At 51.7% G+C, this 22,683-nt stretch overlaps 1 protein-coding gene across 2 annotated transcripts in view; it reads right to left on the bottom strand.

Moving 5' to 3' along the window:
• The window catches only part of RYR1 (ryanodine receptor 1), a 155,728-nt gene that overhangs the window by 102,209 nt on the left and 30,836 nt on the right, over window positions 1-22,683 (bottom strand). For both annotated transcript variants that reach the window (XM_054462589.2, XM_054462590.2), the window contains exons 23-34: window positions 22,452-22,535; window positions 20,784-21,091; window positions 19,373-19,575; window positions 18,066-18,240; window positions 17,694-17,902; window positions 13,470-13,864; window positions 11,777-11,909; window positions 9,385-9,545; window positions 8,655-8,820; window positions 4,054-4,140; window positions 3,651-3,877; window positions 1,036-1,648 (exon numbers count right to left, since the gene is read on the bottom strand). In XM_054462589.2, the coding sequence (XP_054318564.2) occupies window positions 1,036-1,648; window positions 3,651-3,877; window positions 4,054-4,140; window positions 8,655-8,820; window positions 9,385-9,545; window positions 11,777-11,909; window positions 13,470-13,864; window positions 17,694-17,902; window positions 18,066-18,240; window positions 19,373-19,575; window positions 20,784-21,091; window positions 22,452-22,535 (2,761 nt within the window). The remainder of the gene's footprint in view (window positions 1-1,035; window positions 1,649-3,650; window positions 3,878-4,053; window positions 4,141-8,654; window positions 8,821-9,384; window positions 9,546-11,776; window positions 11,910-13,469; window positions 13,865-17,693; window positions 17,903-18,065; window positions 18,241-19,372; window positions 19,576-20,783; window positions 21,092-22,451; window positions 22,536-22,683) is intronic.

The raw sequence follows: 22,683 nt of genomic DNA, 5'->3' as shown, positions 1-22,683 counted from the left end.
GGATGTGGATGGCTAAATGGATTTGTGGGTAGGTGGATGGGTGTACGTACATATGAATGGAGAGATGGATGGATGGATGGATGAAGGGTAGGTGGGAAATGGAGGAATGGATGGATCTGTGGATGTAGGTATGGATGGACGCATAGGTGGGAGGAGATGATTATTGGACCTATGGAAGGAAAGATAGATTAATACATAAATGGGTAGGCGGGTAGATGAACAGATGGAATGGTGGATGGACTGCTGTATGAATGAATGAAAAGATGGATGGGCAAATAGATTGAAACTTGGATAAATGGGTACATGAATGAATGAATGGAGTGGGTGGAGAACAAAAGGATAGAAAGGCAGATGGACTTGTTGATGGAAAGATGATCTATACACATGAATGCATAGGATGAATGGGTGGATGGAAAGGCAGGTGGAGGACTGATGGATTGATGGATGGATGAATGATGGTTGGTTGGATAGATGAATAGGAAGAAAGAAGAGATGAATAAACATAAAGAGATGACAGGTGAGCAGATGGAGGGAAAGGTGAATGAAGGATAGGGAGATGGTGGAAGGATACATAGAAAAGTGGATGGAGGCCGGTCGAGGTGGCTCACGCCTGTAATCCCAGCACTTTGGGAGGCCAAGGTGGGCAGATCATGAGGTCAGGAGTTTGAGACCAGCCTGGCCAACATGGTGACAGCAGTCTCTACTGAAAATACAAATATTAGCCAGGCATGGTGGCATATGCCTGTAGTCCCCGCTACTCGGGAGGCTGAGGCAGGAGAATTTCTTGAACCCGGGAGGCGGAGGTTGCAGTGAGCTGAGATTGCGCCACTGCACTCCAGCCTGGGCGACAGAGTGAGACTCCATCTCGAAAAAAAAAAAAATAATAATAATAAAAAGAAAGGTGGATGGATGTATAGAGGAGGGAATGAATGGGTGGTTGGATGCATAAATACAGGAGGATTGATGCATGTATCTCTGGAGTTTTGGGAATGTGGGAGAAGAATGGGACAGAGAGAAGCAGGAGGAAGCCATTACCAGCAGGGTGGACACAAGCTTGAGCACAGGCACAAACTGGAACTCCACGGAGCCCCCGACGGGGTCGCGAGCGTGCTGCCCACCGTCGCGCACCGCCTCCCCCAGCATCCTCAGTGCCTTGTCCCGCAGGGCCTCCAGCGGGATGGCGGGGCTGAGGCGGGCCGGGGCCTCTGCTGCCCCAGCAGCTGGCAGAGCGGCCACGAAACAGGGGGGCGAGAAATGATGCGGGGGCCTCAGCGAAGTGGTGACTCCAACTCCCGGCAGGCCATGCCGGGGGTGACCATTTTCTGTGCTCCTTCCAGGAGGGAAGAGCGTGATGGCGCGGGTCTCAGGCGTGAGGGGCACGATGTATTCAGAAAGCATGGAGCGGCGGCTGCGGCAGGCACTTTCGAGGTGGATGCTGATGAGGAGGTCATAGTAGCCTGCGCGCAGTGGGCCTGGCAGGTGCGCGTCCTCCAGGGCGTGCAGCAGCTGAGCCTGGTCTACGTGGCTGCACAGAGCGTGCGCCACGCGATTGTTGCCCAGGGCGCACACAGCGCGATAGAGGCGCAGGGTGTGCGAGTGGAAGCGCTGCAGGTCCAGGCGCTCCGACAGCTCCAGGATGTCCATGCACCTGCAGCAGAGGTAGGAAACAGACAGGGACAGATGAATGAGCCTCCTGCATCCGTCCAGCCACCATCTCTTCCTCCATTTCCTTTATCATTACCCACCCATTTATTCATTCGTCTTTCCTTCAAACCCCTACCATTCCATCTATCAATTCACCCATCCTGGGAGAAGATGGGAGACAGAGACACAGACCCCAGAAAGGCAGAGATGCTTAGATGAGTGTCGAAGCCTGCAGCAGGGAGTTCCAGTGGCCTCCTAGCTTAGGGTTCTGTGAGGGAAGTGGAGCTGGGTCTAGGAGTTTTTCAATGGTTCTGGAAGTCCCTAAGGGATCTGGGGGCCCCTGGCATACCTCTGGGGTCCCTGGGATGGTCTGGGACTTTGTAAGAGTCTGAGAGTCCATGTAGAACATCTGATGTTCCCAAGATGTGTTTGGGCCCCCAGATTGGGTTTGAACCCCCCTCTGGCATGTCTGAGTACACTAGTTGTGTTTGAGTGCCACTAGAATGTAAATTCCAAGGGCAGGACATTTCTGCCTGTTTTGTTTTTGCTTTTGTTTGTTATATTCCCAGCACCTAAAACCACACCTAGCACATAGTAAAGTGCTTAGCATTTGTTGTTGTTGTTGTTGTTTAGTGATGGGGTCTTGCTCTGTTGCCCAGGCTAGAGTGCAGTGGTGCGATCCTAGCTCTGCAGCCTTGAACTCCTGGGCTTAAGCAATCCTCCTGCCTCAGCCTCCCAAGTAGCTGAGACTACATGTGTGTGCCACCAAGCCAAGCTAATTAAAAAGAAAAAAAAATGTGGAGACGGGTTCTCACTATGCTTCCTGGTGGTTTCAAACCCCTGGCCTCAAGCAACCCTCCCTCCTCCTCAGCCTCCTGAAGTGCTTAGATTACAAACATGAGCCACTGTACCCATAAATATTTGTTGAATGAATAAATTAATTAATGGGTGTGTCTGGGGCCCTGGGGATGACTCTGGGTCCCCTTGGGCATGTCCGAGCATCCTGAGTTCTGTACAAGCACTACTAGAATGTCACTTCACAGGGGCTTGGTGGCTCCAGCCTGGAATGCTACCCAGCACATAGGAGGCACCCAGAGCTATTTGTTGGATGGATGAATGAATAAAGGAAGGAAGGAAGGGAGGGAGGGAGGGAGGCAGGAAGGAAGGAAAGAAAGAAAGAGGCATGTCAGAAGCCTCCTGGGTCAGTCTGGGATCCCTCCCACGTTCAGAGTTCTATTTTTTGAGATGGCATCTTGCTCCATTGCCCAGGCTGGAGTGCAGTGGCGCTCAATGCAACCTCCGCCTCCTGGGTTTAAGCAATTCTCATGCCTCAGCCTCCCAAGTAGCTGGGACGACAGGTGCACACCACCACAGCTGGCTAATTTTTGTATTTTTAGTAGAGACTCCTGACCTCAGGCGATCTGCCTGCCTCAGCCTCCCAAAGTGTTGGGATTACAGGTGTGAGACACTGTGCCTGGCCATGTTCAGAGTTCTTAAGAGTAACCCTGCCATCCATGTGAACGCATTTGTGGCCCTAGGTGTGTCTGGGTCCCCTGGGGTGGGTTTGAGATCTCCACGGGATTCTTCTTAAAGTTTCCCTGCATATGCCCAAGAGACTAGGGTGCATCCAAGCCTCCCTGAATCATGTCCAGGGATCCTGGGGTATACTTGGGGCCCCCTGGGGTGTTGATGTGGGTCTGGCTCCCTGAGATGGGTTTGGGGCCCTGTGGAGTGGGTCTGGGTCCGTGGGGTATTATCTGGGTTCCCTTAGGGTGGGCCTGCAGTCCGCTGGGATGGCGTAGAGGCTCCTGCGTTGAGTCTGAATCCCCCTGGGGTGTAATCTGGGGATGTCTGAGCTGAGCCCAAGTCCCCTGAGGTAGGTCTGGAGATTCCCGGGGTGTTGTCTGGAATCCCGGGGTTGTGTTGAGGAGGGGCACTGAGTGGGACCCAGACCCCAGAGGGCTTGCAACACCTGCCCACCCCTGCATAGCTGGGCTGGCCCTGACCGGTTCTCCTCGGGGATGTGCAGCGCCATCATGGTCAGCGGCTCCTGGCACTGCACGGCCCAGCCCAGACGCTCGCCGGCACGCCTCGTCTCCACCTGCAGGAAGTGGTTGGGCATGCGGCTCCAGGACACTGGCATCAGCATCTGCATCTCCAGCCGCGGTGGGCACTGCGGGGCCGGGTTCTTGCGCTCGCTTTGGAACATGGCGGCTGACAACGGCATGATGTTCTGAGGGCAGAGAGACACGCATGGGTCAAGATGGCCAGCCCCCTCTGTCCCACCACACCACTTCCAGGGAGACCTCTTGGATTGCCCCCTCCCCTTTGGTGGCTCTGCCCGCCTGGCCTCCCCACACCTCCTGCCTCAGCCTGGCCCCATTAGCGCCCCCATCACTGCACTTGTACCTTCTGCTTCCCCAGCTCAAACTGGATGACGTTCTGGTGGGTGGGCAGGACGAAGACGGCAGGAAATAGCTTTGTGTTGGGTTCCACCTGGCAGAGGAGAAGAGGACAAGGTGAGGAAATGGGTGGGCTGGAGGGAGGGTTGACTCTGGACCTCAAACTCTGGGGCCAATTTGCAGGTCCTCATCTGGGCGTTAGAGGCTCCAAAATGGCTCAGAGGTCACCCTTAGACTGTCCCACCTCTGATCCAGCCAGGCCAACCTCCTCCAACTCTCCCAGAGCAACCTGTCATCTGTCTCTGCACACATCACACCCCACACTGGGAATGTCTTTCCCATCTTTCTCCCAAGCATACTCATTCTTCAAAATCCAGAGAGTGCGGTGGCTCACACCTGTAATCCTAGAACTTTGGGAGGCTGAAGTGGGAGGGTCACTTGAACCTAAGAGTTCAAGAGCAGCCTGGGCAACATAGTGAGACCCCATCTCTACAAAACATAAAAAATTATCCAGGCGTAGTGGTCCATATCTGTAGTTGCAGCTACTCAGGAGGCTAAGATGAGAGGATCGCTTGATCCTGGGAGGTCGAGGCTGCAGTGAGCCATGATTGCACCACCGCACTTCAGCCTAGGTGACAGAACAAGACCCTATCTCAAAACAAAAATAAAAACAAAAAATTCCAGGAAGTGTCCTCAGACTGTCTTGCCCCTCTCCCATCTTCCCAGTGGAGCCCATCCAGGCAGCCTCTGCCTCCACAAACAACACTGTCTCTGAAGCAGTCCTGCCCACACCAAACCTGATCTAATTGCACCCCGGGACCCAACTCCCAGTTTACAGGAAATATGGGGGACAAAGGAAAATGTTAAAACACCACCACAGGAATGCACCAGCCAGATCCAGGCTATGGGAAACCAGGCCAGCCCTCTCCAGATTTAATACGCACAGGAAGCCCCTGGGATCCTGTCAAAATGCAGATTCTGATTTGGCAGGCATGGGAAGGGGTCTGAGACTCTGCATTTATTTAATTTTACTTATTTTTATTTATTTATTTTTTTGAGATGAAGTCTCGCTCTGTCACTCAGGCTAGAGAGTGCAGTGGCGTAATCTCAACTCACTGCAACCTCCGCCTCCCATGTTCAAGCGATTCTCCTGCCTCAGCCTCCCAAGTAGCTGGGATTAGAGGTGCCCGCCACCATGCCAGGCTAATTTTAGTATTTTTACTAGAGATGAGGTTTCGCCATGTTGGCCAGGCTGGTCTCGAACTCCTGACCTTAGGCGATCCGCCTGCCTCAGCCTCCCAAAGTGCTGGGATTACAGGCGTGAGCCACCACGCCTGGCCCATTTTAATTTTTTTAAAAAGAAGCAAGGTCTCGCTCTGTCACCCAGGCTGGAGTGCAGTGGCACTATCATAGCTCACTACAACCTCTGCCTCCCAGACTCAGGTGATCCTCCTGCCTCAGCCTCCAGAGTAGCTGGAACTGCAGGTGCCCACGACTAGACCCAGCTAAAGATCCTGCAGCTCTGACAAGCTCCCAGGTGACGCTGATACTGCTGGTTGGTCCAGGGACCACACTTTGAGGAGCAAAGTGCTACAGAACAAATAGTCTGGTTCCTTCAACAAACACATTTCTAGGGGGAAAAAAAAAGAAGAAGAAGAAATGGAGGGGGAAATCTACATATGAAATGAAACTCAAGGTACAGAGCAACCAGCTAAAATATATGACCCTGGGTCGCGCGTGGTGCTGCATGCCTGTAATCCCAGCACGGGATTATGTGCTGGGATTACATGGAAGGTGGAGGTGGGCGAATTGTTTGAGATCAGGAGTTCAAGACTGGTCTGGGCAACATGGCAAAACACTGTCTCTACAAAAAATACAAAAATTAGCCAGGTGTGGTGGTGCACGTCTGTGGTCCCAGCTACTTGGGAGGCTGAGGTGGGAGGATCATTCGATCCCAGGAGGTTGAGGCTGCAGTGAGCCAAGATTGCACCATTGTGCACCAGCCTGGGTGACAGAATGAGACCCTGTCTTAATAAATTAAAATAAATAAATAAATAAATAAATAAATAAATAAATAAATAAATAAGGTTGAATACGGTTGGCACCACTGCGCACCAGCCTGGGTGACAGAGCGAGACTCTGTCTTAATAAATTAAAACAAATAATTAAATAAATAAGGTTGAGCACACTGCCTCACACTGTAATTCCAGCACTTTGGGAGGCCAAGGCTGGAGGGTCACTTGAGCTCAGGAGTTCAAGACCAGGCTGGGCAATATAGCCAGACCCCGTCTCTACTAAAAATACAAAAATTAGCCAGGTGTGGTGGCGCACACCTGTAATCCCACCTACTTAGGAGGCTTGAGCCCGGGAGGCGAAGGTTGCAGTGAGCCAAGACCATGCCACTGCACTCCAGACTGGGTGACAGAGTGAGACATTGTCTCAAAAAATAAAAATAAAAATAAATAATAAATAAAATAAAATATATGACCCTACTTAGATTCTGATTCAAACAAAGAAATGGTAAAAAGACATTTTGGGGACAACCATAGAAATCTGAACACAAACTAGATATTTGATGATATTTAGAAACTATTTTTTTTCTTTTAGGTGATAGTGGTATTGTGGTTATGCTCTTTAAGATCATCCTTATCTTTTAAAGCTACATACTGAAAACAGAGGAAACTATCGATGTCTGCAATTTCCTTCAAACTTATCCAGTGGGTGTGGAAGGGAAGTAGATACAAAAAGATGAAACAAGCCGGGTGCAGTGGCTTATACCTGTCATCCAAGCACTTGGGAGGCTGAGGCAGGAGGATTGCTTGCGCCCAAGAGTTTGAGACCAGCCTGGGCAACATAGCAAGATCCTGTCTCCACTAAAACTAAAAAAAATTAGCCAGGCATGGTGGTGCACACCTGTAGTCCCAGCTACTCAGGAGGCTGAGGTGGGAGGATCACTTGAACCTGGGAGGCAGAGGTTGCAATGAGTCGAGATTGCGCCACTGCACTCCAGCCTGGGTGACAGAGGAAGACCCTCTCTCAAAAAACAAACAAACAAAAAAGATGAAACAAGATTGGCTCTGATTGGGTGACAGTGGAAGCTGTGTGACAGGGGCATGGCAGTTCATTATACTATTCCATTCTTGTATTATGTTTTTAATTCTCCATTTAACATAAAGCTTTAGCCAGGAGCAGTGGCTCACGCCTGCAATCCCAGCACTTTGGGAGGCTGAGGTAGAAGGATTGCTTGAGACCAGGAGTTGGAGACCAGCCTGGGCAACATAGTGAGACCCCCGTCTCTACAATAAATACAAACAAAATTAGCTGGGCGTGGTGGCATGTGCCTGTGTTCCCAGCTGTTCAAGAGGCTGAAGTGGGAGGATCGCTTGAGCCCAGGAAGGTTGTGGCTGCAGTGAGCTGTGATCTCACCATGGCACTCCAGCCTGGGTAACAGAGCGAAACCCTGTCTCAAAAAATAAAAATAAAAAATAAGCCAGGCACAGTGACTCACGCCTGTAATCCCAGCATTTTGGGAGGCCAAGGTGGGGAGATCGCTTGAGCCCGGGAGTGAGAGACCAGCCTGGGCAATATGAGGAAAACCCATCTCTACAAACAATACACACAAAAAATCAGCTAGTCAAGGTGGTGCATGCCTATAGTCCCAGCTACTTAGGAAGCTGAGATAGAAGGATTGCTTGAGCCTGGGAAGTTGAGACTGCAGTCAGCTGTGATCACACCACTGCACTCCAGCCTGGGAGACAGAGTGAGGCCCTGTCTCAAAATAAATAAAATAAAATGCAATAAAATTTCATAGCCAACAATGGATGCCAAAAAATTAAAATAAAGTTGTACAAACCCACCTTAGATAGATTAATGGATAGGTAGGTTAATATGTGATAAAGCCAATATCTACAATGTTGATAGTACATTCCAGGTGGTGGGTACAGGGTGTTATCTATGTAGCTCCTCCAATTTTGCTGTATGATTGAAATTTTTCAGAATAAAATGTTGTAAAGGAAAAGGCCACCTTAGGATTCTGGCCCATCCTAGAGTGTTCCCTGGTTGGAGAGAAGTTGATGACTGGTGTCACCCAGCTCAAGAGGGAATAGAGACCTCTTTTCAAGGTCAAGGCTGGACTCTGGCTGGGTGTGGTGGCTCATGCCTGTAATCCCAGCACTTTGGGAGACTGAGGTGGGTGGACCACTTGAGGTCAGGAATTTGAGACCAGCCTGGCCAACACAGCGAAACCTCGTCTCTACTAAAAACATAAAACTTAGCCGGCTGTTGTGGCACACGCCTGTAATCCCAGCTACTCAGGAGGCTGAGGCATGAGAATCCCTCTAACCCAGGAGGCGAAGGTTGCAGTGAGCCAAGATCGTGCCATTGCACTCCAGTCTGGGCAACAGAGTTAGATTCTGTTATCTCCTCCAGTCTGGGCCTTAGTTTCATGGAAGTTTCAACAAGGTGGTCTCCCAGCGACCTCTTGAGGACAGCCTAGGAGCTGTTTTTGTTCCATCTTTCGAGGTCTGGCCTCAGGGGACATCTATAAGGGCTGTCCCAGGATGCTGGGACATGAGATGCTCTCGCTAAGTTGCTGTGGCCTGGACTCACCTGGAAAAAGGTGTTGCTCTCTTTGCCATTGGCTGTAAAGGTCATTAAGCCAGTGGCCAAGTCCACCAGGCACCCAATGACAAGGTCTGTGTGGCTGATCCGGCCCTGCTGCCCGGGACTCACAAAGTCCCCGCCCCACACCATGTAGCAGTTGCTGCACTTGAGGCTGCAGGAGACAGAAGCGGTCGCTGCACTCATCATGTGAGTAGCTCTGGACCCTGGACACCCCCTTCCCCAAGCTCCCAGAAACACACGACCTCAGAGTCCCATCCTCAAATGCCCACACCCTGCAGACCTGAGAACTGAAACCCCTCGCCCCGGACACTGAGCTCTTCGGAGCTGGGATTCCTAGCGGCTGGTGCAGTGGGGAGTCAGGATGGGGGTGGGGGTCTGAAAGGAGGGAAAGGAAGGGAAGCAGGAGGAGAGAGAATGAGATGACAGAGAAGGAGAAGAGTGAGGTGAAACAGGATAAGAAGGAAAAGGAGAAAATGGAATAGGAGAAATGCATAAAGAGGAGAACGAGGAGAAGAAAAATACCAGGGCAGAAAGAGAGGAGGAAAAAGAGAAGGAGGGAAGCTTCCGAGCTGGGTGCCCAGTGCCCCAGAGCATCCTCCCACTCCAGAAGGTTCCCAGGTCCCACAACCAGACAGCCACAGAGCTGGTGTCGGGAGCTCCCACTGCCTCCTGCCCTCCCCACCCTGCACCTCCCACCTCCCCACAGCCCCGGCACCTGCTGTGGACGTTGCCTTGTTCATCCCCCATGGTCACCGTCACGACCCGGACCTTGCTGAGGTCGAAGCTCATGTCATGCTGATGGTAGTCAGGGGTGACCCAGCCCACCCACACGCAACTGGGCTCCTGTCCGGCAAAGACCCTCATGGAGTAATAGTACTGGGGACACAAGGAGGGGAACCAGTGGTCAGTCTGGAAGTCTGGGGACTCAGGCTCCCTGGGACTCAAAATTGGTTTCCCTGGACTGTCGGGTCCTCTGGGAGTTTAACAGGAAGTTGTTGGATCTGAGTCCCCCACCCCCTGGTTATGTCTGTTTCTGTGTCAATTTGTGCAATTCTAGATTTAGGAGTCCCTTGGGAATATTGTGTGACAGCGCCATATTTGAGTTCCTCCCAGGTTACAGTAGACTGACAAATAATTGCAGGCCAGGCGTGGTGGCTCACACCTGTAATCCCAGGACTTTGGGAGGCGGAGGCAGGTGGATCACCTGAGGTCAGGAGTTTGAGACCAGCCTGACCAATATGGTGAAACCCTATCTGTACTAAAAGTACAAAAATTCGCTGGGCGTGGTGGTGGGCGCCTGTAGTCCCTGGTACTCAGGAGGCTGAGGCAGGAGAATCGCTTGAATCTGGGAGGCAGAGGTTGCAGTGAGCTGAGATTGCGCCACTGCACTCCAGCCTGGGTGACAGAGTGAGACTCCATCTCAAAATAAATAAATACAAAAAATAAGTAAATAATTGCTCACAAATAGCACTGACTGTGCTAAGGTCTTTTCCTTCTTTCCTTCTTCTTCTTTTTATTTTATTTATTTATTTATTTATTTATTTATTTGAGTTGTGGTCTCCCTCTGTCATCCAGGCTGGAGTGCAGAGGCACCATGATAGCTCACTGCAGCCTCAAATTCCTGGATTGAAGTGATCCTCTCACCTTGGCCTCCCAACGTTCTGGGACCACGGGTGTGAGCCACCATGCCAGGCCTGTTCTAAGGTCTTTACACAGATGAACTCACTTCATCCTCCATATCAGGTAGGTATAATTTTTACCCCCATTCTACTGATGGAAAACCATAGCACCTCCACAGGAGAGAAGGCATAGAGCGGTGAAATGACTTTTGCCCAAGTGGCACCCAGTCGGCCCACGACCCTAACCTCGAGGCCAGGGATCCCCAACCCCAGGCTGTGGGCTGGTACCGGGATCCAAGCCACCTAGGGTGAATACTCCTTGTAAGAATCTACAGCCGGGCATGGTGGCTCATGCCTGTAATCCCAGTACTTTGGGAGTCTGAGGCAGGAGGATCATTTGAGGTCGGGGATTTGAGACCAACCTGGCCAACATGGTGAAACCCCGTTTCTACCAAAAATAGAAAAATTAGGCCAGGCACAGTGGCTCATGACTGTAATCCCAGCACTTTGGGAGGCCGAGGCGGGCAGATCACGAGGTCAGGAGTTCGAGACCAGCCTGGCCAGTATGGTGAAACCCCGTTTCTACTAAAAATACAAAAATTACCTGGGCATGGTGGTGTGTGCCTATAGTCCCAGCTACTAGGGAGGCTGAGGCGGAAGAATCGCTTGAGCCCGTGAGGCAGAGGTTGCAGTGAGCCGAGATCACGCCACTGCACTCCAGCCTGGGCGACAGACCGAGACTCCGTCTCAAAAAAACAAAAACCAAAAATTAGCTGGGCATGGTGGCAGGAGCCTGTTATCCCAGCTGCTCAGGAGGCTGAAGCAGGAGAATTGTTTGAACCCAGCAGGCAGAGGTTGCAGTGAGCCGAGATCACACCACTGCACTCCAGACTAGGCAACAGAGCAAGACTCCATCTCAAAAACAAAAAAAGGAATCTATGCCTGATGATCCAAATTGGAACATTTCATCCTGAAACCATCCCTCCCCACATCCCTGGTCCATGGAAAAACTGTCTTACACAAAATTGATCTCTGGTGCCAAAATAGTTGGGGAGCACTGCACTAGGCTGTCTGTCTATGAAATATTTTGGGGAATCCCAAAACTATATTAAAACAATTATGAATTTTTGTTCCCAGTAACATTACAGTAGGTATTACATTGAGAGTATTGTGTTTATATGAGTCAGCACAAATTTGGGGTCCCTGGTCTATATTGGCTTATATCATGGCTTTGGGGATCCCCAGGAGTTATATCAGTGTGCTATACACCTCTACTGTACTCCCTGCCATTTGTGGGCCACTAGATATATTGATTTAGGGGTTCAAAGGATTAAATCCATGTGTGCCATATTTTGTGAGTTTCTAGTGTATATTGGGGAGTCCCCAGTGTAAGGTGGGCAGTTAGTGGGGACTGTCACACTAAACTTGGAAATTCAGGAGTGCCTATGCTATGGGGGGACCCCAAAATTGAGGGTTCCTGGTCCACACCGTGGTGGTGTTGAGGATGATCTCGGGGTCATCGCGGTTGTCTGCAGGCACCACGTCGTGAGGGAGTCGGGGCAGCGTGGGGGTGGCCGGTGGTTGGGTCATCATGGCGACCTTCTTGGCCTTGAATAGGAAGCTGGTGGTGGCAGGAGAGGCGCCATGAGAGCCAGCTTTCAAGCCCAGCCCTCCCACCGCAATATTCATGCCCCCCACATCCAGCTTGGATACACCCTGCTTCTAATACCCCAGGTCTTGTCTCTAGAGGGCTGGATTCCCACCTACCCCAGCCTAATCCATTCTAGAAGTGCTATGCTCTGCACTTGGGGATGGAGTTACCCAAATTAAAGGCGCCTTCTGGGAATATGGAAGTCCCCACTGGGGTATTTGGAGGTCCCCCTAAGTCAGCATTTCCCACATGCATTTCTCACATAGGTGCTAAATGCACTTGGAAAAGGACAATTCTTCATTGTGCGGCACTGTTTTGTACACTGCAAGGCAGGTGGAACCCTGGGGCCCCCGCCCAGCAGCAGCCCCTCCCAAACTGTAATGACCACAAACACTCCATCATTTCCAAACATCCACCAAGAGACACAATGGGTTTTCAATGCCATTGAAAACCACTGCCATCGTACGGATCACCTGAGGTCAGGAGTTCGAGACCAGCCTGGCCAACATGGTGAAACCCTGTCCCTACCAAAAATACAAAAATTAGCCAGGTGTGGTGGCGCACACCTGTACTCCCAGATACTCAGGAGGCTGAGGCAGGAGAATTGCTTGAACCCGGGAGGCGGAGATTGCAGAGAGCCGAGATCGTGCCATTGCACTCCAGCCTGGGCAACAGAGCGAGACTCCATCTCAAAAAAAAAAAAAAAAAAAAGGAGCCGGGCATGGTAGCTCACACCTGTAATCCCAGCACTTTGGGAGGCTGAGGTGGGTGGATCACCTGAGGTGAGGAGTTTGAGACCAGCCTGGCCAACATGGCAAAACCCCGTCTCTACTAAAAATACAAAAATTAGCTGGGCATGGTGGCGCATGCCTGTAATCCCAGCTACTCAGGAGGCTGAGGCAGAAGAACCCGCTTGAACCCGGGAGGCGGAGGTTGCAGTGAGCTGAGATTGCGCCATTGCACTCCAGCCTGGCGACAGAGACTCCTCCTCAAAAAAAAAAGATAGAAAGAAAAAAAGGAAACCACTGCCATTGCAGGGAAAAAGCAGATTTAGTACCTTCTCAGAATCTCCTTTTAAGTTAGATTTCAGGGGGTACATTTGTGACACAGAAAGGATCCCCATTTAGAAGACCACTGGGTGTTCACTGGGATACCTTAGGGTGCAGTAACCTCTCCTAGGAAGATACTGAAGTCCCTTTTAGTGTCCACGGATGATAAGGTCCATTGGGCGAAGCCCTTTGGGGCCCTCCAGGTACTCAAGGATAATAGAGTTCTCCATATAGATACTAGGGTACCCAATTATATATTCTTGGGGTCATTATGTCCTAATGTCCCTTGGGGACATTAGGGCATCCCAGGAAAATAATAGGGTTCATTGGAGACATGATAGGATCTCTCGGTATTCTTACTCCACTTAGCATATATGGGGCTACTTTGGGGTACAATGGGGGTTTCTCAGGTTACTGTGGTTGCCTACTTGGGGGTCCCAAGGCGGCCCCCAATCCCCACTCTGGGCCCTCCTCGACTCACCCTCTCTTCTTGTTCTTCTCGGTGGTGGCGTCCTTCTCATTCTCCGCCCTGGCGGGCTGCGCCTCTCCCCCTGCCTGCGGGGTGCCTCCGGGGGCGCCCTCCTTCGCAGTCCCTTCTTTGCCGTTCTCGGCCTCGCCCCAGCCCCCAGCTGAGCGGCGCAGGTTTTCGTAGTCAGGGTCGGGTTCCGCCGCCCTGGCCTCATCCTCGGCCGGGGGCTGCAGGCCAGGAGGTGCCAACGGGGTGGCCCCTGCAGTGCAGCGGAAGTGCTGGTGGAACTGGACTGGGAGGCTCAGCCGCAGGAAGAGCATCTCCACCAGGCTGTTCTGGGAGCCCCAGGTGCGGTGGGTCAGGCGCAGGCAGGGGGGCGTGTCCACAGTGCCGTCCACTCGGGATACCTGGGGTGGCAGGGAATAGAGCACTGAGCTGGGCAGGCGGGCTAGGCCAGGCCGTTGGTTCTACACCTGGTCACACACGGAGCCACCATTAGGCCATAGTGCACCTGTGTGGGAATTAGTCAAGGGCGCCCCCTCCTGCAGGCGGATGAAGCTCCCAGCCGGGTACACCGCTGGGCCCTGGGGTGCTTGCAGCCCTCTGCAACATTTCTCTGGGCGTCGTGTACACTAGCAGCCCCGGACACACACTGGAATCACTTGGGGTAACTTCCAAAACCTCCCTACATCCATCCATCTATTCTGTCATTCTGTAACCAGTATCCAGGCAGCTCAACTTCAATGCTTTTTTTTTTTTTTTTTTTTTGAGACACAGTCTTGCTCTGTCGCCCAGGCTGGAGTGCAGTAGCAGGATCTCGGCTCACTGCAACCTCTGCCTACAGGGTTCAAATGATTCTTTTGTCTCAGCCTCCTGAAAATTTGCCCCAAAACTGTGTGTACAAGACTCTTTGTTCTCAGACTTCTTTTTTTTTTAGACAAGAGTCTTGCTCTCTCACCCAGGCTGGAGTGCAATGGTGTGATCTTGGCTCACTGCAACCTCTGCCTCCTGGGTTCAAGCATGAGCCAACATGCCTGGCTAATTTTTGTATTTTTGGTAGAGACGGGATTTCACCATGTTGCCCAGGCTGGGCTCGACCTCCTGAGTTCATGTGATCCGCCTGCCTCAGTCTCCCAAAGTGCTAGGATTACAGGCGTGAGCCACCGCCCCCAGCCAAGTTTCCCCTTTTTAAACCCTTGCTTTCCCCCCCAAATTTGAAGTGGTTGCTTTGCATGGGAATCCAGTCACTTCTCCATGACTAGTTTTGGTGAATAAAGTCATTTTCTTTCTGCCAGACTTCGCTCTTGTTAATTGGACTCTGTAACTGATGAGCAACTGAACCTGCGTTCAGTTACAATTCCACAAATAGCGACCGGGCGCAGTGGCTCATGCCTGTAATCCCAGCACTTTAGGAGGCTGAGGCGGGCCGGTCACCTGAGGTCAGGAGTTTGAGACCAGCCTGGCCAACATGGTGAAACCTCGTCTCTACAAAAAATACAAAAAATTAGCCAGTTGCGGCGGCACATGCCTGTAATTCCAGCTACTAAGGAGACTGAGGCAAAAGAATCGCTTGAACCCGGGAGGCGGAGGTTGCGGGGAGCTGAGATCTCGCCACTGGACTCCAGCCTGGTTGACAGAGTGAGACCCTGTCTCAAAAAACAAAAACCAAAAACAATGGACTCTCAAAAGTCTTCTAGAGACTCGGTAAACAATGAAAGTTGTTCTCTTTCATGCCTCTCCTCACAATGACCTCTCCAAGGACCAGTTGCCAAGATGAACCTAGGTACTCCTTGCCAGCCAATGAATTTGCCCCAAAACTGTGCATACAAGATTCTTTGTTCTCAGAATCTTTTTTTTTTTTTTTTGAGACGGAGTCTCGCTGTCACCCAGGCTGGAGTGCAATGGTGCAATCTTGGCTGACTGCAACTTTTGCCTCCTGGGTTCAAGCAATTCCCCTGCCTCAGCCTCCCGAGTAACTGGGATTATAGGCGCCCGGCACCATGCCTGGCTAATTTTTTGTATTTTTAGAAGAGACGTGGTGTCACTGTGTTGGCCAGGCTGGTCTCGAACTCCTGACCTCAGGTGAGCCACCCACATCGGCCTCCCAAACTGCTGAGATTACAGGCATGAGCCAGCAAGCCCAGCCTGTTCTCAGACTCTTTAGGGGTCTTTTTTCTCTCCTCTTTCTCCCCTCTGTCTTATAAATCTGGTTTCTGCCTTCACTCTTTTTTTCTTAGAGACAATTCTTGCTCTGTCACCTGGGCTGGAGTGCAGTGGTGCAACCACGGCTCACTGCAGCCTCAAAATCCTGGGCTCAAACAATCCTCCCACTTCAGCCTCCCAAGTGGCTGGGACCATAGGCACATACCACCATACCCGGATAATTTTGTTTATTCTGTGTAGAGACAGGGTTTTGCTATGTTGCCCAGGCTGGTCTTGAATTCCTAGGCTCAAGTGATCCTCCCACTTTGGCTTCCCACAGTGCTGAGATTACAGGCGTGAGCCACCGCCTCCAACCAGCCTTTGCTCTTTGGCAATACTCTACTGACTGATCTCCCTCCTGTGATTTGCATTCAAAGTAACTAACAATGTCTCTGAGTTGTTCTTTCATAGTAAACAATTTCCCAACTTAGCACACCACAGATCTGCTCTGCCTGTTCTTGAACTTTCTGTGAATGGAATCCCACAGCCTGTGCTCTCTTGTCTCTGGCTTCTTCTGCTCGACATTATGTCTGAGATTCGTCCACATGGCTGTGTGTATTTCCATGTATTCATTCTCACTGCTGTGTAGCATGCTGTGCCTTGGGTTGGGGACATCTGGTAGTGGCAGGTGTCAGGAACTCTGCGTCCACTCCACAGTACTGCCCAATCCCAGCCACCTCTAGGATCCTTCTGACTCCACTGTCGCCTCCTACAATCCACTGCCAATAAGGACCTTTCCAAAACTCAGACCTCAACTGGACGTTCCCATACTTAAAACTCCTTTTGCAGAGTCCTTTTGTTTTGTTTTGTTGAGATACGGTCTCGCTCTGTCACCCAGGCTAGAGTGCAGTGGTGCAATCTCAGCCTCCTGGGTTCAAGTGATTCTCCTGCCTCAGCCTCTTGAGTAGCTGGGACTACAGGCTCCCGCCACCATGCCCAGTTAATTTTTTGGGGGTATTTTTAGTAGAGATGGGTTTTTGCCATATTGGCCAGGCTCATCTTGAACTTCTGGGCTCAAGTGATCTGCCCGCCTTGGCCTCCCAAAGTGCTGGGATTACAGGCATGGGCCACTATGCCCAGCTCTTTTTTTTTTTTTTTTTTTTAAATGAGACAGGGCCCTCTCTGTCACTGAGGCTGGAGTGCAGCCATGTAATCAGCTTACTGCAGCCTCGACCTCCTGAGCTAAGAGGATCCTCCTGCCTCAGTTTGCTGAGTAGCTGGGACACCAGGCATGTGCCAGAGCACCCAGCTAAGTTTTAAAAATTACTTATTAAAAAAATTTTTTTTTGAGATAGGGTTTTGCTCTGTCTCTTAGGCTGGAGTGCAGCAGTGTGAACACAGCTCACTGCAGCCTTTATCATTTTTTTTTTTTTTTTTTTTTTTGAGATGGAGTTTCGCTCTCCTTGCCCAGGCTGGAGTGCAATGGCACGATCTTGGCTCACTGCAACCTCCATCACCCATGTTCAAGCGAGTCTCCTGCCTCAGCCCCCTAAGTAGCTGGAATTACACGCATGTGCCACCACATCTGGCTAATTCACTGCAGCCTTGACCTCTTGGAATCAAGCAATCCTCCAGTCTCAACCTCCTGAGTAGCTAGGGCTATATGTGCATACTACACACCTGGCTAATTTTTTTTATTTTTTGTAGAGATGGAGTCTCCCTATGTTGCCAAGGCTGGTCTTGAACTCCTGGGCTCAAGGGATCCTCCTGCCTCAGCCTCCCTAAGTGCTGGGATTATAGGCATGAGCTACCATGCCTAGACTTAATTTTTTTTTATTTTTAGAGATGGAGTTTTGCTTATTGCCCAGGCAGGGTTTCCCTTATTTTATAGGCGAGGCACCTGGACCTCAGGAAGCTGTGGTTTGCCAAAGTTACACCCCGAGTCATATAGCCCGTGAGCCCATCACCCTGACACTTGCTTCCATGTGGTTTGTGTGCTAACATGGAGGGAAAAGAGAAACTCAAAGAAGAGCACTGTGGAAGGAAGGAGCTTTGGAGGCAGATGAGAAGGCATTGAGGTGGCTCAGTCCTTACCTCATAGTGAGGGTGTTCAAGGGGCACTGGCTCAAACTGGGGCAGGCCTTTGCTGAACCAGGTGGTGACTGGGCGCTGCATGTTGATGGCAAATGGCTCGAAGCCTTCCTGGAGGCCACAGATGGCAAAGAACCTCAGAGAGCTCACGTCCTGGCCCAGGTTCAGATGACCCACCTGGCCAGGTCCCAAGCTGCAGACGGGCAGGAAGCCTGGTGGGAGGGGTTGGTGGGTAGGTGTGAGGGCAGGTGGGCAGGGCAGGGGGAGCCAAGGGGAGGAGGTAGGGATGGGAGAGCTGGAGGCAGAAGGGCAGTGCAGGGTTGGAAGAGACAGAGGAAAACAAGAAAGGGCATGTGAAGGGGTCTCAGCCCTCACCGTCCCCAATCTCAATCTCCCGGAAGGCTGTTTCGGAGCCTGAGTCAGACATGAGGACCTCGCCATTGAGGGTGAAGATAATGGTGTTCTCTGTGAGGTCGATCATACAGCCAACGACATCGCCCGGCTGCCAGGGGCGCCCAAATGGTTCACTGCCCAAGTGCCAGCGCTGGCCCTGTGAGGATGGCCAGAGAAGACATGGTGTGGGGAGACACACAGAGAAATGGAGACATAAGGAGGCAGGGAGGGAGAGATATATGAAGACAGACATTCGAAGTGTCAGGTTCAGGGCAGGTGGTATGGAAGAGGGGTCACCCCACAGTGTCTCCATCTTTCCTCACATTTGCATCCATGATCACAGGAATTTTTCTCCCCACTAATCTCTGTGTCTCATCCCTTCTGCCTGGGTTCTCTGCTGTTGCCATGGCTAGCATTATGCAGACCACCAAAGTGGTAGTGGGGGGCTGGAAGCAGCAGTAAGTAGAGGGATGGAAAGGAAAAATGAACCTATCAGTGTCCCCCATACAGATCCATATATGCTTATATACATGCACAAAATAGATGAGTGGCTAATGAGACAGATGGATGGATGAGAAATTGGGTACATGGCTGGACAGAAGAATGATTGGAAAATTGAGTCTACCTGGGTTGATACAGAGAAAGAAGAAAGTGTAAGTAGGTGCAAGGATAGATAAATGGATGACAGATAGAGGGAGGAAGGGAAGGATGGTTGTATAAATGATTGTTGGATGGGCAGATGGTTATTGGATGGATGGATGGACAGTTGGCTGGAAGAATGGATGGATGGTTGGTTGGATGGATGAGGGATGAATGGATGATGGATGGATGGTTGAATGCATGGATGGATGCATGGTTGGCTGGTCAGATGGATAGATGATGGATGGATGGATGGATGGATGGATGATGGGGCTATATGTGCATGCTACCTTGCCTGGCTAATTTTTTTATTTTTTGTAGAGATGGGGTCTCCCTATGTTGGCCGGATGAATGGATGGTTGGTTAGCTGGATGGATGGATGGTTGGATGGATGGATAGATGGATGGATGGATGGATGGATGATGGATGGATGGATGGATGAACTGTTGGTTGGATAGATGGATGTCTGACAGATGGATGGATGGATGGATGGATCATTGGTTGAATGGATGGATAGATGGGTGGATGAGTGATACAATAGATGCATGAAGTGGGGACAGAGTGAGGCACAGACAGAGGCAGGGCCAGAGTAGACAAGCTGTGGGAGAGACCACAGGACCTGGCAGAATGGTGCCCAGGGAGGTACCCACGCGGTGCCCATTGAAGACATAGGCCAGTTCGTCAGCTCCCAGCTCTACATCAGGCCTCAGCTCGGGCCTCGCCCAGCCCACTCGCATCTCGCCTGTGGTGACTGCTTCAAACTCGAAGTACCAGCGGCCACTTTGCACTGCATAGGATTTCTCTGCCCGGAAGATGCGCACCCGGTCCCAACGAGACTGATTCTCCACCTGACCTATAAATGAGGGCAGGCAGAATCAGAGAGGCTGGGAAAGAAGTGGATCCCAAGACATCGAGAAGTTGGTAGAAGACGGGCTTTGGGGGACAGTAAGGGCTTTGGGGAACTGTTGGAAGAGGGTCAATTTCTTGGAGTTAGAGGAGAATTGGGGAACCTCAGAATAGGCAGAGAGAGGTAGGGATCTGTTGAGAGAGACCCCTATCTCTGTAGCAGTCAGAGTTCTCAGAAAACAGGGATATTGGCAGAGACACAGAAGGAAAAAGCCAGGTCAGTGAACTGGTCACAGTTATGGTTAAGGGTCAAGATTAGGGTTGATTAGAATCAAGGGTTGAGACCAGGATTGGAGGGTCAGAGCCAGGGTTATGGAAGAGATGGAAATTCAGGTTGGGGCCAAGAGTTGAGAAACTGAAGGTTGGGGACCATGGCCAGGATTTGGGGTCAAGGCTGGGACTGGAAGCCAGTGATAGGTCAGGAGTCTGGTTAGGGGTAGGGGTGACAGGCTCTCTAAGCCCTTGGTTGGGTGCCTTCATGTGGTAGCTGCAGTTCAGAGATTAGTGATTAGGGGTCAAAGCTAGAGGTCAGGAATCAGAGTCAAAGGTGGGGTTGGCGCTCATTGGGTTCCTAGGCTGACGGCTCTGGGTTGCAGTCATAGCCCAGGCAAGGCTGGAGTCAGGTCAAGGGAAGTGGTTCCATCAGGTTATGAGTTGGAACTGGGGTAAAGGTCAGAGCTTTGGGGAGGGGTCAGTCCTTTCTGACCTCCTGGTCAGTCTGCTCAATGTGATAGATATAGCCCATTTGGGCCAGGTGTGGTGGCTCACACCTGTAATCCCAGCACTTTGGGAGTCCGAGGCAGGCGGATCATGAGGTCAGGAGATCAAGACCATCCTGGCTAAAACGGTGAAACCCCATCTCTACTAAAAATACAAAAAATTAGCCAGGCGTGGTGGCAGGTGCCTGTAGTCCCAGCTACTTGGGAGGCTGAGGCAGGAGAATGGCGTGAACCTGGGAGGTGGAGCTTGCAGTGAGCAGAGATCGCACCATTGCACTCCAGCCTGGGGACAGAGCGAGACTCCGTCTCAAAAAAAAAAAAAAAAAAAAAAAAGATATAGCCCATTTGGGGGCTGAGTCAGGTCAGAGATCAGGGGTCGGGGCTGGGGTCAGAGTTGGGGTAGGAGTCGGGGCCAGGGCCGGGGGTCAGCACTCACTGGGCTCCTGGTCAGGAGGCTCAATGTTGTAGCCGTAGCCCAGGAGGGTGCGCACGGCCTGGCAGAGGCTGTCCCGGTTGCTGCGCTTGGTGGCCTCATCCAGCAGGCGGTAGGGCACCAGTCGAGGGTTTCGGCGCGCTGGGATGTCCTGCACCGCGCTGTAGCTCCAGCCCTGGCCCACACGGTCTCGGGCCCATACGTTGTGCCCATTTTCTGCCAGACGGTCCACCAGTGTCGTCTGCGCCGGCGTCAGCCGCACATGGCTCAGGTCCAGCGGAGCCGGCTTGTACCCATTGCTCATCATATACCTGCGGGCATGGTAGGGCTCGGTGGGACAAGGCCCTCACCTCCACTTCCAGGCTCTGCACTATACAGGATCCCTGACTGCTGACCCTTGTCCCAGCTTCGGCGTTTCTGACCTTTGATCTAATGTTGCAGTTCTATGAAATTTTAGAATAAGTTTTGAGATCCCCGGCTTCTGACCCTAGGATCCTGGGACCTTAGCAACAAGGGCTTTGACATCAATGACCTCTAGCCCCCTTTGTCTTGACTTTGGGACCCCTATCTCTAACCCCGGATCTCTCTCAGACCTCTCACCACTAACTTTGAGGTTTCTCTCTCTCTCTTTTTTTTTTTTTTTGATACGGAGTTTCACTCTTGTTGCCCAGGCTGGAGTGCAATGGCACGATCTCGGCTCACTGCAACCTCCACCTCCTGGGTTCAAGTGATTCTCCTGCCTCAGCCTCCGGAGTAGCAGGGATTACAGGCATGTGCCACCACGCCCGGCCAATTTTGTATTTTTAGTAGAGAGTGGGTTTCACCATGTTGGTCAGGCTGGTCTCGAACTCCCGACCTCAGGTGATCCGCCCGCCTCGGCCTCCCAAAGTGCTGGGATTATAGGCGTGAGCGACTGAGCCCGGCTCTTTTTGTTTTTTTGAGGTTGTTGTCTTGTTCTGTCACCCAGGCTGGAGTGTGGTGGTGCGATCATGGCTCACTGCAGCCTCAAACTCAAGCAATTCTCCCATCTCAACCTCCCAAGTTGCTGGAACTACAGGCACGTCCCACCACCATGTCCTGCTAATTTTTTAATTTTTTGTAGAGGGGTCTCACCATGTTGCCCAGGCTAGTCTTGAACTGGGCTCAAGTGATCTTCCTGCCTCAGCCTCCCAAAGTGCTGGGATTACAGGTGTGAGCCACCTCACCCAGCCCACTTTGAGGTTTCTTACTCTGATCCCAGGCCTCATCCCCCCAAAACTCCTGGGTCTGGAGTCCTTGACCTCTGAACTCAGGACCTGTAACTGCTCACCTAGAATTTCAGGATCCCTTACTTATACGACTCCAACAACCTCCAGATTCTCACCTCTTACCATTGGCCCCTTACCCCTTACGTGGACATGTAACCTGTGCTCTCATTTTCCCTGACTCTAGGCAGACCCTGAGCCTGGATCCTGGACTCATATCCTCTCTCTCTCTGAAACTCCTAACTCCTCAATCCTGGACATTCACCTCTGACCCCAGAGCCCTGACCCTATGACCTTCACCCTAACCCAAGGCTCCTTCCTCTCTAACCTCAGCCTCCCCACAAGACCCCTCGACCTCCCTAGCCCTTAGCACAGCATCCCCAGCCCCCAGTCCATCCCCAGACAGGACCTGGCCGCCCACACTCACGTCTTGGGGAGTTTTGTCTTCTTCAGGTTGTCCTCCGCCTTCTCATCTGCCATGCCCACGTGGCAGCCCAGAGCCAGCAGAGTCCTGGGGGTGGGGGAGTGGAGGCGACAGGTCACACCCCTCAGAGCTCCCTGCTCGTCCCCTCCCATGGCCTCAGGGTCTCCAGCTCCCTCTACCTCTGCTGCTTCAGTGTCTGGGGCGCTCTGGCCCTGTCTCTCTTGATCCTGGCCTC

Source organism: Pongo pygmaeus, chromosome 20, assembly GCF_028885625.2.
Source record: "Pongo pygmaeus isolate AG05252 chromosome 20, NHGRI_mPonPyg2-v2.0_pri, whole genome shotgun sequence".
NCBI lineage: Eukaryota > Metazoa > Chordata > Mammalia > Primates > Hominidae > Pongo > Pongo pygmaeus.
The sequence above is the reverse complement of the archived record's forward strand: the minus strand, read 5'-3'. Positions and strand labels throughout refer to the sequence as shown.